Raw genomic sequence first — 13,393 nt, 5'->3', positions numbered from 1 at the left:
TCTCCTCACAGAATCACAAGTGAAGTAATTAGCTCTACCTGTGGATCTTTGAAAATGTTTCAGCTAGTAATGAGCACACCTTTGCAACAGCTAGGTTGTCTGAAAAATGTGAACTGTTTGTAGCTCTCGAGGACTGGAGTTGGCTACCACTGGTTTAGAGCAAAAAATACAGAGATGAAAGTGTACTCTTTTTGTTGGGGAACTCTTCTATTGTTAAAACTTAACTTTTAATTCAATAATTGGACTCAGACACACAAACATGTAACATATAATTTAAGTACTGACAATGTACATGAATAAACCACTGTGATAGAACATCAAAGGTTTTCCCCTCAGTCCAATTTCATATGGTGCAGAGGAAAATAGATAAACAAAAAAAGCTCTGTATGCATATCAAACAGACTACTGTACATTGTAATAGTGAAATAGCTCTGGCTGAAAACAAATACATAGATTATAATCAGTGCTGCTGACTGTAATTTGTATATAAATCCACAATCCCTCAGGTACATAGAGTATAGATTAGAAGGATAATAGAGAGAATGAAGGGTCCTGCCAAAAACTGTAGTGATTTCTGCTGTTAACCCTTTATATGACACCAATGAGAAAACACTAAGGGAGATAGATTTACATTATACAGTGGGTGAGGTATGTATTAATAAAGATACATCTACAATCCTTCAGAGAACAGAATATACATTTCCATTTTGTTACAAATAAGAGGGTTCATGGGAGTGTCAGCAGAAAGTATGGAAATGACAACCTAGTGTTTCTACTGTTTCTGTTTCTACTGTTGAAATTAACGAGAGAACACAAAAGCTGGGCATACATTAGAATGACCTGTATACAATACAGATCGTATATAGAGTGTATGGTCAATCAGTATTTGCTAAAAACACACATGATCTATTTACGACCACAACCTTTACCGACTGATCATATGTGCAGCACATAAGATCATCGGCGCAACCTCTCGACCTGCTGGATCGTAATCGTACCGAAATACCTCACGATGTTCACACAATGGATCACACAATCTATCAATATCGTGTTTTTGGTCCTAGAATCATTCTGATGTATGGCCAGCTTAAGAGAGATAAGTTTTGAGGGTACCTGTACACCATAGTGTACCTCCAGGCAGGTTTGCAGGGTGCATTCCAGCGCTAGAAGGTGCACTTTTGCTCCAACACGTGTTTCACCATAAGGCTTTCTCAAGGAAATAAGGCAGTCAATTTACATTTGATATGGTGGGGAGGGGGGTTCAGGCAAACTTATACCAAGATGCAATATAACAGGGAATTTTCTGCGCTTCACCCCTAATGGATTAAAAAAACTGAGGATATGTGTTGGTTTAATAAACCTTTTTAATGCTTCACATACAAAGTTCAAAGATGCATAAAAGTAATTGTGCGGGTAGTTCTGGAGGATAATTCTCCTAAAGTCTGGGTCACGCTAGTGGGTCCCCTTGTGGTCTGCTGCCAATGGGTAGGGGGGCCGTCTTCAGTCACTTACTGTACTTCTTACACTGTGAAAAGCTCTCTGACTCCGTCAGATGCTGGTGGTAGGTTGTTTGGACGGTAGTCAGTCTGCCTTTCTAAGTGCGAGTATGTCAGTCAGTGGGTGGTCTTAACCAATTGGTGGCAGTGGGTTGAAAGTATCTATAGTCCAGCGTCTGGGTGTTTGGAATGCTGGACGGGGGATAAGAGGATGGCAAGCCTGGCGGGGGCAGATGTTGAATACGTTGGTGGGTGGTGAGATATCAGTGCTGGGTAGCACCGGAGGATGGCGTCCCTTACCTCAGGTGGTGCACCCGCACTTCCTGCGTCTCCGCCCCTCGTCGCCGGGGTCTTGCTTCTTCTTGCTTCGTCTTGCTGGGGAGCTCTGGACGGCTCCGCCAGCTCCGGTTCCACAGGCTACAACGCCGGCTGACGCTGCTTCCGGGTCGGGCGATCTCGCGAGATTTCGTCCGCCGGGAGCACGCAGCACAGACGGAGACATCAAGCACCTTACATCCACTGACTTTTGAAAAGCCTCCTCCAGCAGAACGGAGTCGAGCGCACGGAGCTCCGTCTGTGCTGCGTGCTCCCGGTGGACGAAATCTCGCGAGATCGCCCGACCCAGAAGCAGCGTCAGCCGGCGTTGTAGCCTGTGGAACCGGAGCTGGCGGAGCCGTCCAGAGCTCCCCAGCAAGACGAAGCAAGAAGAAGCAAGACCCCGGCGACGAGGGACGGAGACGCAGGAAGTGCGGGTGCACCACCTGAGGTAAGAAACGCCGTCCTCCGGTGCCACCCAGCACTGATATCTCACCACCCACCAACGTATTCAACATCTGCACCCGCCAGGCTTGTCATCCTCTTATCCGCCGTCCAGCATTCCAAACACCCAGATGCTGGACTATAGATACTTTCAACCCACTGCCACCAATTGGTTAAGACCACCCACTGACTGACATACTCGCACTTAGAAAGGCAGACTGACTACCGTCCAGACCACCTAACACCAGCATCTGACGGAGCCAGAGAGCTTTTCACCGTGTAAGAAGTACAGTAAGTGACTGGAGACGGCCCCCCTACCCATTGGCAGCAGACCACAAGGGGACCCACTAGCGTGACCCAGACTTTAGGAGAATTATCCTCCAGAACTACCCGCACAATTACTTTTATGCATCTTTGAACTTTGTATGTGAAGCAATAAAAAGGTTTATTAAACCAACACATATCCTCAGTTTTTGGAATCCATTAGGGGTGAAGCGCAGAAAATTCCCTGTTATATTGGCAAAAATTCACAGGCCGATCACCTGTTCATTTCTAGCAGCTAACCCCGCACCAACGCACTTAGTGCGCAGTCTCACAAAACCCCACCTGCAAATTTATACCAAGATGCAGCTATGCCTGTCAGCCACACGTTTATTTACACAACTCTTTTTAGCATTTATGGGTCTGATTATTAAGTCACAAGCAGAATTGCACAAAGCAGTGTCCATTTGTGGTAACAGGTCCAAGATTTTATACAAGTACCACTACAAATGTGCAAGGTATGAGATGCCCACTTTTTTGTGATGTTTGGGCATGCTTCTACACTGATGGGTGTGTCCTTCTATGCCACCATTCGTCACACCATCAAAATTTTTCACCATTCCACATTGACACAGTTTGTGTATTTGTATTAATATTAAAAAGGAGGCATCTGACCTCATGTTACTGCTGCAGGACCTGTTTGAGTATTGGAATAAGTTTCTCTCTAGTTTCACTTGTTTATTTTGTGTGTGCTTTTTTGGTATAATTTTTTTCTGCTTTATTTAGATTTTCTCATTAATTAATGTACTTTTAGTCATTAAAAAAATATATATTTTCTGTGCCTAGGACCTATGATCTGGTACCAGAAGTTTGAATATGCTGTGGGCCACTGGTTGCAAAAATCTTCAGAACACGTGATGGGTTGTGTCCTATGCAGTCCAGGATGTTTCAGTTTATACAGAGCATCAGCATTGATGGATGACAATGTACTGAAAAAGTACAGCACAAAGGCGAGAGAAGCTTTGGAATATGTTCAGTACGATCAAGGTACCAGTTACTAAGTGTAATTATTGCCATCATTAACTATTTATATATGATGCATAGAGGTGTATAAGCCAGAGCAAAATTAAACCACAAGTTTGTTAGTAAGGCCCTATTCAGATGTTAGTGGTTTCCTTTTAACTGTCCATGTTAATTGATTGATAAGGTGGTAATCTGCTGGCCTGTCATATGTAGGGACATGTTTAGGGGATTATATTAGTGATCAGTTGTCATCCATTGCATATATTGCCTGATATTGTCTGTTGCTCTTTTTCTTGCTTCTTTCTGACTGTAATTCATACTCCCTTTTTGTTTCCTCTTTTTTGTTTGTCACATATTTTTCTTACTCTCTTTTTGCATTTTGGCTGCCATCTTTCCTGTTCCATCTGTATGTCCCAGTGTTACGTGTATCACACTGGTGGGAATTCAATTCAATATACCCTATTGATGCTCACAGGTAATTAGTGCCCAGAGCTATGCATGTAGCTATGTTACACTAAAACAAAATCTGACAAATATGATAAATAAAGCGCCTTGATGTAAATTGCGGGTTTACTGCTCACACTATTAGAATTGCACCTGGCACTTAAGTCAGAGAACACAATTTACCAAGACTAAGCAGCATTCTTTAGGAGCAGTAACCTGTCTATCTATGTATACTGTGTAATTATACCTAAAGTCACAATGACAAGTACAATTGTGAATTAGAGTTGTCTATTAAACCTTTTACACATTTTAAATGCCTGCATTAAATTAATTCCAGCCATACTTATTTAGATTACTAATAAAATCCTTAGCAAATAAAGAATTTATTTGCTAATCTTATGCCATATTTTCTAGTCTAATTTAATTTAATATCCATTTACTAGCAATTCATTTCCTATCATTTAGTGACAAAACTGAAAGTCCTTTACATATTAATGAGTATGATTACATTGTGCAAGTATAAAACACCAGTCACAGAGCACAAACATGTCATTATCTTAAGTTAGAATTTATTTAACAGTATTTATTATAGAAAGCAGTCAGCATGGGGTGCATCATCTGCTTCTCAAACGTGAGAGATTCCCAAACTGAATCTACTAAAATCGGTCCAGGCTTGTGATTTTCAATGCAAGTACAGTAGTTTTAGAAACATTTACGTGTTAAGTTATGAAAGTCTCCTCTTTAGGAGAAGCTCTGAGTGGAGACACTGCAAGCGACTTCTAGGGGTGAGGCTGAACTGACACATCATTATGCCCCACCCGCAACACAGGGAAACACCCATGATTTGTGGACACAAGTGAGGGAGATTTGTTAGATTATGTGATTCCAGGCATTTATCCCAGAAATTATAACACCATGTGGGGGAGATGCCTACTTTTATGGGACTAGCCCTATAATTGCATTTCTCCCCCAGCTTCCTGAAGGGTAGGCAAGTATGATTCCAAGTAGAGTCAGAAAGCCATTATGGATCTTCGCAGCATTCCTCACCACTGACAAGAAATATTATAATGGTTTCAGCAGTTGTGTTGGAAAGACTTTAACAAGGTTCTTGTATCAGACAAGTTGATTAGAAGTCAGAGTAGAAGGGATCAAGAGAATGCCATCAGTACAGGAAGGCAGAACTGGAGCATAGTTAAGCCAAATTCAGCACATGGGTATACAAGTTGAAACATAGTCAGGGCCAAACCAGTTTTGGTATACAGATAACAATAGTAGAATTATCTACATAGCACAAGGGAAACAGGTCGGATATGGACCTGAAGTATCAGATCATATCAAACATAACAACAATGCTGTCTGTTCAGGAAATAAATAGATAGGCTACACTATTATATTATTTGTAATAACTTACTAAAGCATATGCTATTGATGTAAGGGACATTGGGGGTCATTTAGGTGACATCAGAGTTACTTTCACTGCTGTTTCCTGTGTTAACCAGGGCCAGATTAACAATGGGACAGATGGAGCTGCTGTTCCAGACCTCCACATAAAAATAGGCCCACTACCATGACAGCATGGTGATCACCAGAAAGACACCAGTTGGCCACATGGTTGGCCATAAATCCTAAGTATTAAAATTGCATTACTATTTTACAAATGTAAGCAATTTCTTTACTTTTATATATTTAGCGGCTTATACAGGGATTCTACATGCATACGTGGCATTGGCATTACTTCCTCCACTTTTCATAACAGGCCCTTGTACATTTTCAGCTCATGAGGTCCTTAATCTGGCCCTGGTGATAACTCTGAATGTTAATGCAGATGCTTCCTGTTGCAGTATTAAGCCATACTGTAGTAGTGTTGCAGTACTGTAGCAGTAGTGATCCAACATGCATCTTAGGGCACAGCATCGGATCATAGCATCCAACACTGGATGGCTGGTGCCACTCAAGCTGCCTATCGCAGATGCCAGGAAATCTCCATCCAATGATGGAGGTTCCTGACCTCTTCCCACACCCTAATCAGCAGTGACACACCTCATTTTTTCCAAAGGAGCTCATCACCATCGTTTCCCCATGCCCGCTACAGCATCAGAATGGGTCCTGCACATGCGTTAAGTACCAACTGCACCTGAATAACCCCCAGTATGTGTGCTTTTTAGAGTCATTGTTTTCACCAGTGTCATTCATGCTCACCAATCCTTGTTGCTCTTAGGTGAGGATCGTTGGCTTTGTACATTACTTCTCCAGCAAGGCTGGCGCGTGGAATACAATGCAGCATCCGATGCCTATACTAATGCCCCTCAGGAATTTCAGGAGTTTTATAATCAGCGCAGAAGGTGGGGACCTTCAACCATGGCAAACACCATTGATTTATTGCACAGTGGAAGAGAAACATCAAAAAAAAATCCTTCCATTTCTACTGTCTACATCCTATACCAGACAATAATAATGGCATCTTCTATTTTAAGTCCTGCTACAATGTGTTTAATGATTGCAGGTACAGTACTACAGTACTTCATTATTTGTTGTATTTCTGCTAAATTAAATTTACAGCCATAAAAAACTATCCTATATTTACATTATGTTTATCTCACATGAATCAAGTTATACAAAAAGAACTATGATATGAAAATTAGTGGTAATACACATAAGTGGTACTGTAACAGGGTAGGTGTGATAGCTTTTGGTCAAAAATGTTTGGTTGCTGGTTGCTCTACATATTTAAGTGACATATTTTTAGTAATAAAATAGCATTTTAGAATTTAGCTTGATTTACAACACTTCCTAAAATATGATCCAATGTATGAGTGTAGATTGGTGCCTCTATGGGCAGTATTCAATGAGAAAATTCTCCGTGCATGGAGAGCGTTTTATTTCGCTCGCCATGCACTCTCCGTGTTTTTGCGGAGATTCTCCATGTTTGGAGATTCTCCGTCACGGCACTTTATCCACTATTCAATGTGGCTGATACTCACCGCCACTCGCGGCGAGTCTTAACCCCTGCAGCGGACGAGCGTTCGCGGCAGGGAGCTTTCAGGGAGCCGGGGGACGGAAGCAGCCAGAGAGATTAAAGTCTCCCTGGCTGCTCCAGAGGAATGTGGAGGGGAGGTGGGCTCCCCGGGACCCAGGCAGCACAGGCTGCCCCCCCCTATAGCCAGCGGGGGACCCAATATTCACTGCACCGATCGTGCATATTAACGATCGGGTGCAGTGAATATATGAATATCTAATGAGCGGCTCGCGCGCTCCGGCCCCCTGCTGGCTGCACTGTGTAAAAAAAAAAAAAAATCTATTTTTTTTTTAAATTAAATATATATTCATGTGCTATAAGCACATGAATAAAAATAACATGCCCCTTCACAGAAAAAAAAAAACAGATTTTTTGACACCAAAATTAAAAAAAAAACCCTTTTAGTTTAAAAGTTCACATTCCAGATCTCCATCAAAAGATGGAGAATTTCTACACGGAGAGAGACGGCGAAAATCACTTAGAAAGACGGAGAATATTTCACATTGAATAGGGTTGCTCGCTTTTGGAGAGCAAAATGCTCCGTCCAAGGCGAACAAAGCACAAATTCTCCATAAAACACGGAGAATTTTTCTCATTGAATACTGCCCTATGTATAAAACTGTGTATAGACAATTGCTCAAGGAAGCTCTAAAACAAAATCCCCATGGCTGGTACTTAGTAAGGAAGTAAGTTTTATTTACAGTATATAGCGCACTTTCGCCAACAGGACTCAAGGCTCTTTACAGACATTAAAAATAACAATGCACATACTGTAATACAAAGGGGTATCAGTACAAGGAACAGGCAACAATGGCAGTACAGATATACATCACACATATACATCACATGTACAGATATGCACTAGATGCATTCTGGGGTACATATTTACCTAGATGTATTCTGGGGAACATATTTACCGAGCTGTGCAGTACGCAGTACACAGGCAGCCATTCAGCGTCGCCACATGGTGATTGCACAGCCAGCTAGGTAGCCAGTAAGAGTACTGCTATATATATATATATATATATATATATATATATATATATATATATATATATATATATATATATATATATATATATATATATATATATATATATATATATATATATATACATACAGTCTTACCCGGCACAGCCTCCTGTAATGTTGCTTTGTGGGTGCCCGCACTAGTAGTTCATACAGAATGCGGTGTGGGGTGCGGCACTCTAAAAATACACAAATCAATTCGGTATCTGCATTTAATAGCAGTCAGCAACGTTTCAACGCCCCAACGGCGTTGTCATCAGGCTATACACAAATCACATAATCATAACCACATACCTTTATAGAGACACCCGGTGGAAGACCCGCTGTCCGGAGACCGCCCCGACGCCATCTCTATGGCGCGCATCTGTGACGTCAGCGGCAGCCTGCGTCCTAGCGTGAAAGGAGATAGGAGTGTTCCCGTCACCAAGGGAACGGAAATACACAAACACAAACATAACATGCAGCACGTAAAGACGGACAGGAGATACATGAGAAATAGTACACAGGACATGGAGAATAAATATAAGAAGTATATATAAAGAGTATTAAGAGGAGCATAAGCGCAGAGACAGATGTCAGCAAGAGAAAGAAATCATAACGAAACAATATGCAGAAAGAAGAAAAAAAGCAGATATTATAACAGCACAGATATCCCAGAATGTTCATTTAGTCCATAAGGGGACACTGTGCCCAATTTTATGATCCATTTGGCCTCACAACGAAGTAGGGCTGCTCCTCTGTCGCCTCCTCGCTTGGATAGGGGGATATGGTCGATCATGCGATATTTGATAGATGTTATACTATGTTTGTGATTGGCGAAGTGGCGTGCCACTGGTTGTTCACTCCCTCCAGTGACAAGTGCTTTTTTGATGGATGACCTATGAGCGGCCATCCTCTCCTTAAAGCTGCGTTCCGTCTTGCCTATGTAAGACAATCCACATGGGCATATGATTTGATATACCGTGTACTGTGAGTTACACGATAACGTATGCCGGATAAACAATGATTTTCCTGTACGTACAGGAAAATCATTGTTTATCCGGCAATTCGTTATCGTGCCGCACCCCACACCGCATTCTGTATGAACTACTAGTGCGGGCACCCACAAAGCAACATTACAGGAGGCTGTGCCGGGTAAGACTGTATATATATATAAGGGACACGGACCTGGTACTCCACATCCCTTTAACCCGGGCACCCCCATCTTCTTAAAGGCATCCGGTATTTATTCCACCATTCAACAGAAGGGCTGGCATCTCCGGGATTGAATTGGTGGCTCTTTTAACAATTCATACGCTGTATGCATAGGATCCATCTAGGTTGATGTGCAACCTTGCAACAGCGCTTTGCGCACACATCTTCTGACGGTGACAACATGGAACCTTCTATACAGGATGAACCAAGCACAAGTGCAAGTGGTTTCTCACGGCCTCAATACAATCTGGGAGCAATATATACTTACACTGAGGATGAAGCTGAACGTATCCTGGGAGAGGGAGAGCTAGATGATCTAGCGGAAGCTACCCCCCTGGATGAATTATATCGAGACCTCCTAAAGCTCAAAAAGCGTGAAATTGACTATTATTATCATGCACTCTCATTAAGCGAATACCATCGCGCTAAGAAAATACCCAGAGGCCTGAGGATCAAAAACTGCCCTACCATAGGCAAAAATGATGCAGCATTCTGTCAGCGCTGGGTAGCGATTGCCAACAAGTGTGCATTTGATTTAATGCTCCTTATTATTGAATTTTCCAACAAAGAAGTGAATAGCTGTAAAGCTAAAATTGCCACTTTTGAGGCAACACATAAAGTAAACCTTGATAATGATAAAGACACGGACTGGCATGATAAACTTAACAACTTCAAACCTACAAGCGTGAACTAATTAAGTTCAAGAAAGATAAAAGAGCTAAAGTAGATGTTGATTATGAGACCTACAGTGTCTATCAATGGACAGTCCCTGGTGGTGAAAGAAGCACGAGAAGACCATTCTTCCGCCAAAACCGAGGCCGTTACCAAAAGCCTAATGATTCCTCGACTGATTTCAATTCCACCAGTAGTGAATCCAATCGTAGCAGATCAAGAAACCCAAACCAGCTGGCCCCTTTAGGGGTGACGACACGCACCCGCACAGGCGGCAGCGCCGATACACCCGAAGAGGTGGCCAAGCCAAAAGGAAGAGCAGGAAGGAAGCCTCCAAAACCGAGGAAACCGTAGTGATTAATCTTTCTACCCATGACCTCACTGCTACTGAATCCAAACTGCTATCGAAAGGTTTATCATTTGTGCCTTCTGTATCATTTAATGAGTTAAATTGGACTATTGAACAACATCAACTAGCTCGACAGCTGCGACTAAAGGAGCACTTTAACAAACCAGCACCACCCAGACAATTGACACCTATTAACATCCAGGAGGAAACCTTACCCAAACAATTATGCCGAATACTACCTAGGTCAACATATGACCCACAGTCTTTTAATGCTTCCATCAAAACTTTTTCCCGTGTCCTCAACAACGACGTACAAAGTACTGCAAATTCGTTTAAGGCCCCACATAACAATCTGAGCAAAAACGAACGTTTGGCCTTAAAAAATCTGGCATCTAACAACACTATCGTGTTTCGCCCGGCCGACAAAGGCGGGGCGTTAGTTATGATGGATATAGATAAGTACCACACACAGGTCATGACTCATCTCAATGACACGTCGACATACCAAAATTGCGCCGTGATCCATCCATAATCTATAAAAAAGAATTTCACCAAGTATTACTAACTGCTGTCAACAGTGGAGTGATCACAGAGAAACTCATGTCGGCACTTTTGCCATCTCACCCACTGGTGCCACTTTTCTATTGCACACCTAAAGTGCACAAGACGTTAGTGGACCCCCCTGGAAGGCCCATAGTGGCTGCGAGAAATTCCTTGATGCAGCCGCTATCCATTTACCCTGACAGCATACTGCAGCCGTGCATCAGAAAGCACAGTCGATACTTGATGGACACCACAGCGCTACTCTGTGCATTACAAACACTACCCAAGCTCGAGAGTGACACACACATGTTCACCATCGATGTGTGTGCATTGTACACAGCCATCCCGCACGACCTTGGACTGATAGCGTTGAGACACTTCTTAACCAATAATGCATCCTACGATGGACCTGATGTCGACTTTGTCATTGATCTCATGAATATCATACTGACCAAGAACTTTTTTCTGTACAATGAAGAGTTCTACTTGCAGTTGATGGGCGTGGCTATGGGGGCGGCGGTGGCTCCCTCATATGCCAACGTCTTCATGTTCGAATTCGAACAATCTTTCTTCTTCGAAAATCCGGCCATATCGGCACACATAATTCAATACCATCGATATATCGATGACTTATTGATTTTCTGGAGAGGTGACCCTGTGGTACTTTGTGACTATATCAATCTACATAACTGCAGTAATAATCCAATTAAATTCACATATACACATGATGTGCAACAAGTACACTTTTTGGATGTCCAGATTAACATCAAAGATGGAAAAGTTGCCACTTGTGTATATTCAAAACCAACGGACCGAAACAATGCCCTTCTATATTCTAGCTGCCACCCTAGGGCGTCTATTAAGAGTTTGCCCCACTCTCAAATGCTGAGGGTATGACGCATTGTGTCCGATCCTCTGATAGCCTCCTCTCAAATGGACGATATGATCGATCGATTTGCAGCCAGAGGCTATCCGATCTCTGAGCTGAAAGAGACCAAAAGAAAAGTGATGTCGACAGAAAGAACAACGCTACTACAAACGAAAGACCGTTCGCCTACAACCACCGAAATATTACCTTGGGTAACCACTTATACTCACATGAGCCCCAATGTGAATAAAATCACCCGTACACATTGGCCCATTGTCCAAACAGATGCAGACATTGGCATCAAAAATTCCCATCTACTAATGAGCTATAAACGCTCCAGAAATCTGCGAGATACACTCGTGAAGTCTGATGCTGCACCATCTAAAAATACTAGTAATAGTAGACAATTGGGTTGTGTACGATGCACATGTGTGACGTGTCAGTACCTCATTCCTGGCCCTGAATTTAAACACCCTCGTACAGGAAAATAATTGTTTATCCGGCATACGTTATCGTGTAACTCACAGTACACGGTATATCAAATCATATGCCCATGTGGATTGTCTTACATAGGCAAGACGGAACGCAGCTTTAAGGAGAGGATGGCCGCTCATAGGTCATCCATCAAAAAAGCACTTGTCACTGGAGGGAGTGAACAACCAGTGGCACGCCACTTCGCCAATCACAAACATAGTATAACATCTATCAAATATCGCATGATCGACCATATCCCCCTATCCAAGCGAGGAGGCGACAGAGGAGCAGCCCTACTTCGTTGTGAGGCCAAATGGATCATAAAATTGGGCACAGTGTCCCCTTATGGACTAAATGAACATTCTGGGATATCTGTGCTGTTATAATATCTGCTTTTTTTCTTCTTTCTGCATATTGTTTCGTTATGATTTCTTTCTCTTGCTGACATCTGTCTCTGCGCTTATGCTCCTCTTAATACTCTTTATATATACTTCTTATATTTATTCTCCATGTCCTGTGTACTATTTCTCATGTATCTCCTGTCCGTCTTTACGTGCTGCATGTTATGTTTGTGTTTGTGTATTTCCGTTCCCTTGGTGACGGGAACACTCCTATCTCCTTTCACGCTAGGACGCAGGCTGCCGCTGACGTCACAGATGCGCGCCATAGAGATGGCGTCGGGGCGGTCTCCGGACAGCGGGTCTTCCACCGGGTGTCTCTATAAAGGTATGTGGTTATGATTATGTGATTTGTGTATAGCCTGATGACAACGCCGTTGGGGCGTTGAAACGTTGCTGACTGCTATTAAATGCAGATACCGAATTGATTTGTGTATTTTTGGAGTGCCGCACCCCACACCGCATTCTATATATATATATATATATATATATATATATATATATATATATATATATATATATATATATATATATATATATATATATATATATATATATATATATATACACACACACACACACAATACAATGAGGCCGGCACTCAGGTCTTAGAAGTGGATGCCAATGATTACTTGCTCCCGTGCCCTCTCACGAGAGGGGATGGATCCTCAGGATATATGCAGCGGTAATAAGCGGCACTCGGAGGGTGATGTAAGTGGTGAAACAACAGGAACTTTATTCCTTGTGCAGAAGTGAAAATGTTTTGGAGCTCGGGGGCCCCGTCGTCAGTTTAGGGAATCCACGATTAACAAACATATACAGTGTAATTTATAGGAGACTTCCCCGCCCCCTGTGTGTCCCGTTCGT

The 13,393-nt window shown here is 42.5% G+C and overlaps 1 protein-coding gene across 1 annotated transcript in view; it reads left to right on the top strand.

The window, feature by feature from the left end:
• Positions 1-13,393, top strand: part of LOC146062909 (chitin synthase chs-2-like) — a 99,072-nt gene that overhangs the window by 26,038 nt on the left and 59,641 nt on the right. Inside the window, exons 8-9 of the mRNA XM_083174918.1 lie at positions 3,363-3,563; positions 6,202-6,486. Coding sequence (XP_083031044.1) covers positions 3,363-3,563; positions 6,202-6,486 — 486 coding nt within the window. The remainder of the gene's footprint in view (positions 1-3,362; positions 3,564-6,201; positions 6,487-13,393) is intronic.

This window comes from Crinia signifera, chromosome 3, assembly GCF_055691185.1.
Source record: "Crinia signifera chromosome 3, ASM5569118v1, whole genome shotgun sequence".
Classification (NCBI taxonomy): Eukaryota; Metazoa; Chordata; class Amphibia; order Anura; family Myobatrachidae; genus Crinia; species Crinia signifera.
Note: the sequence above shows the minus strand (reverse complement) of the source record. Positions and strands in the feature narration are given on the sequence as shown.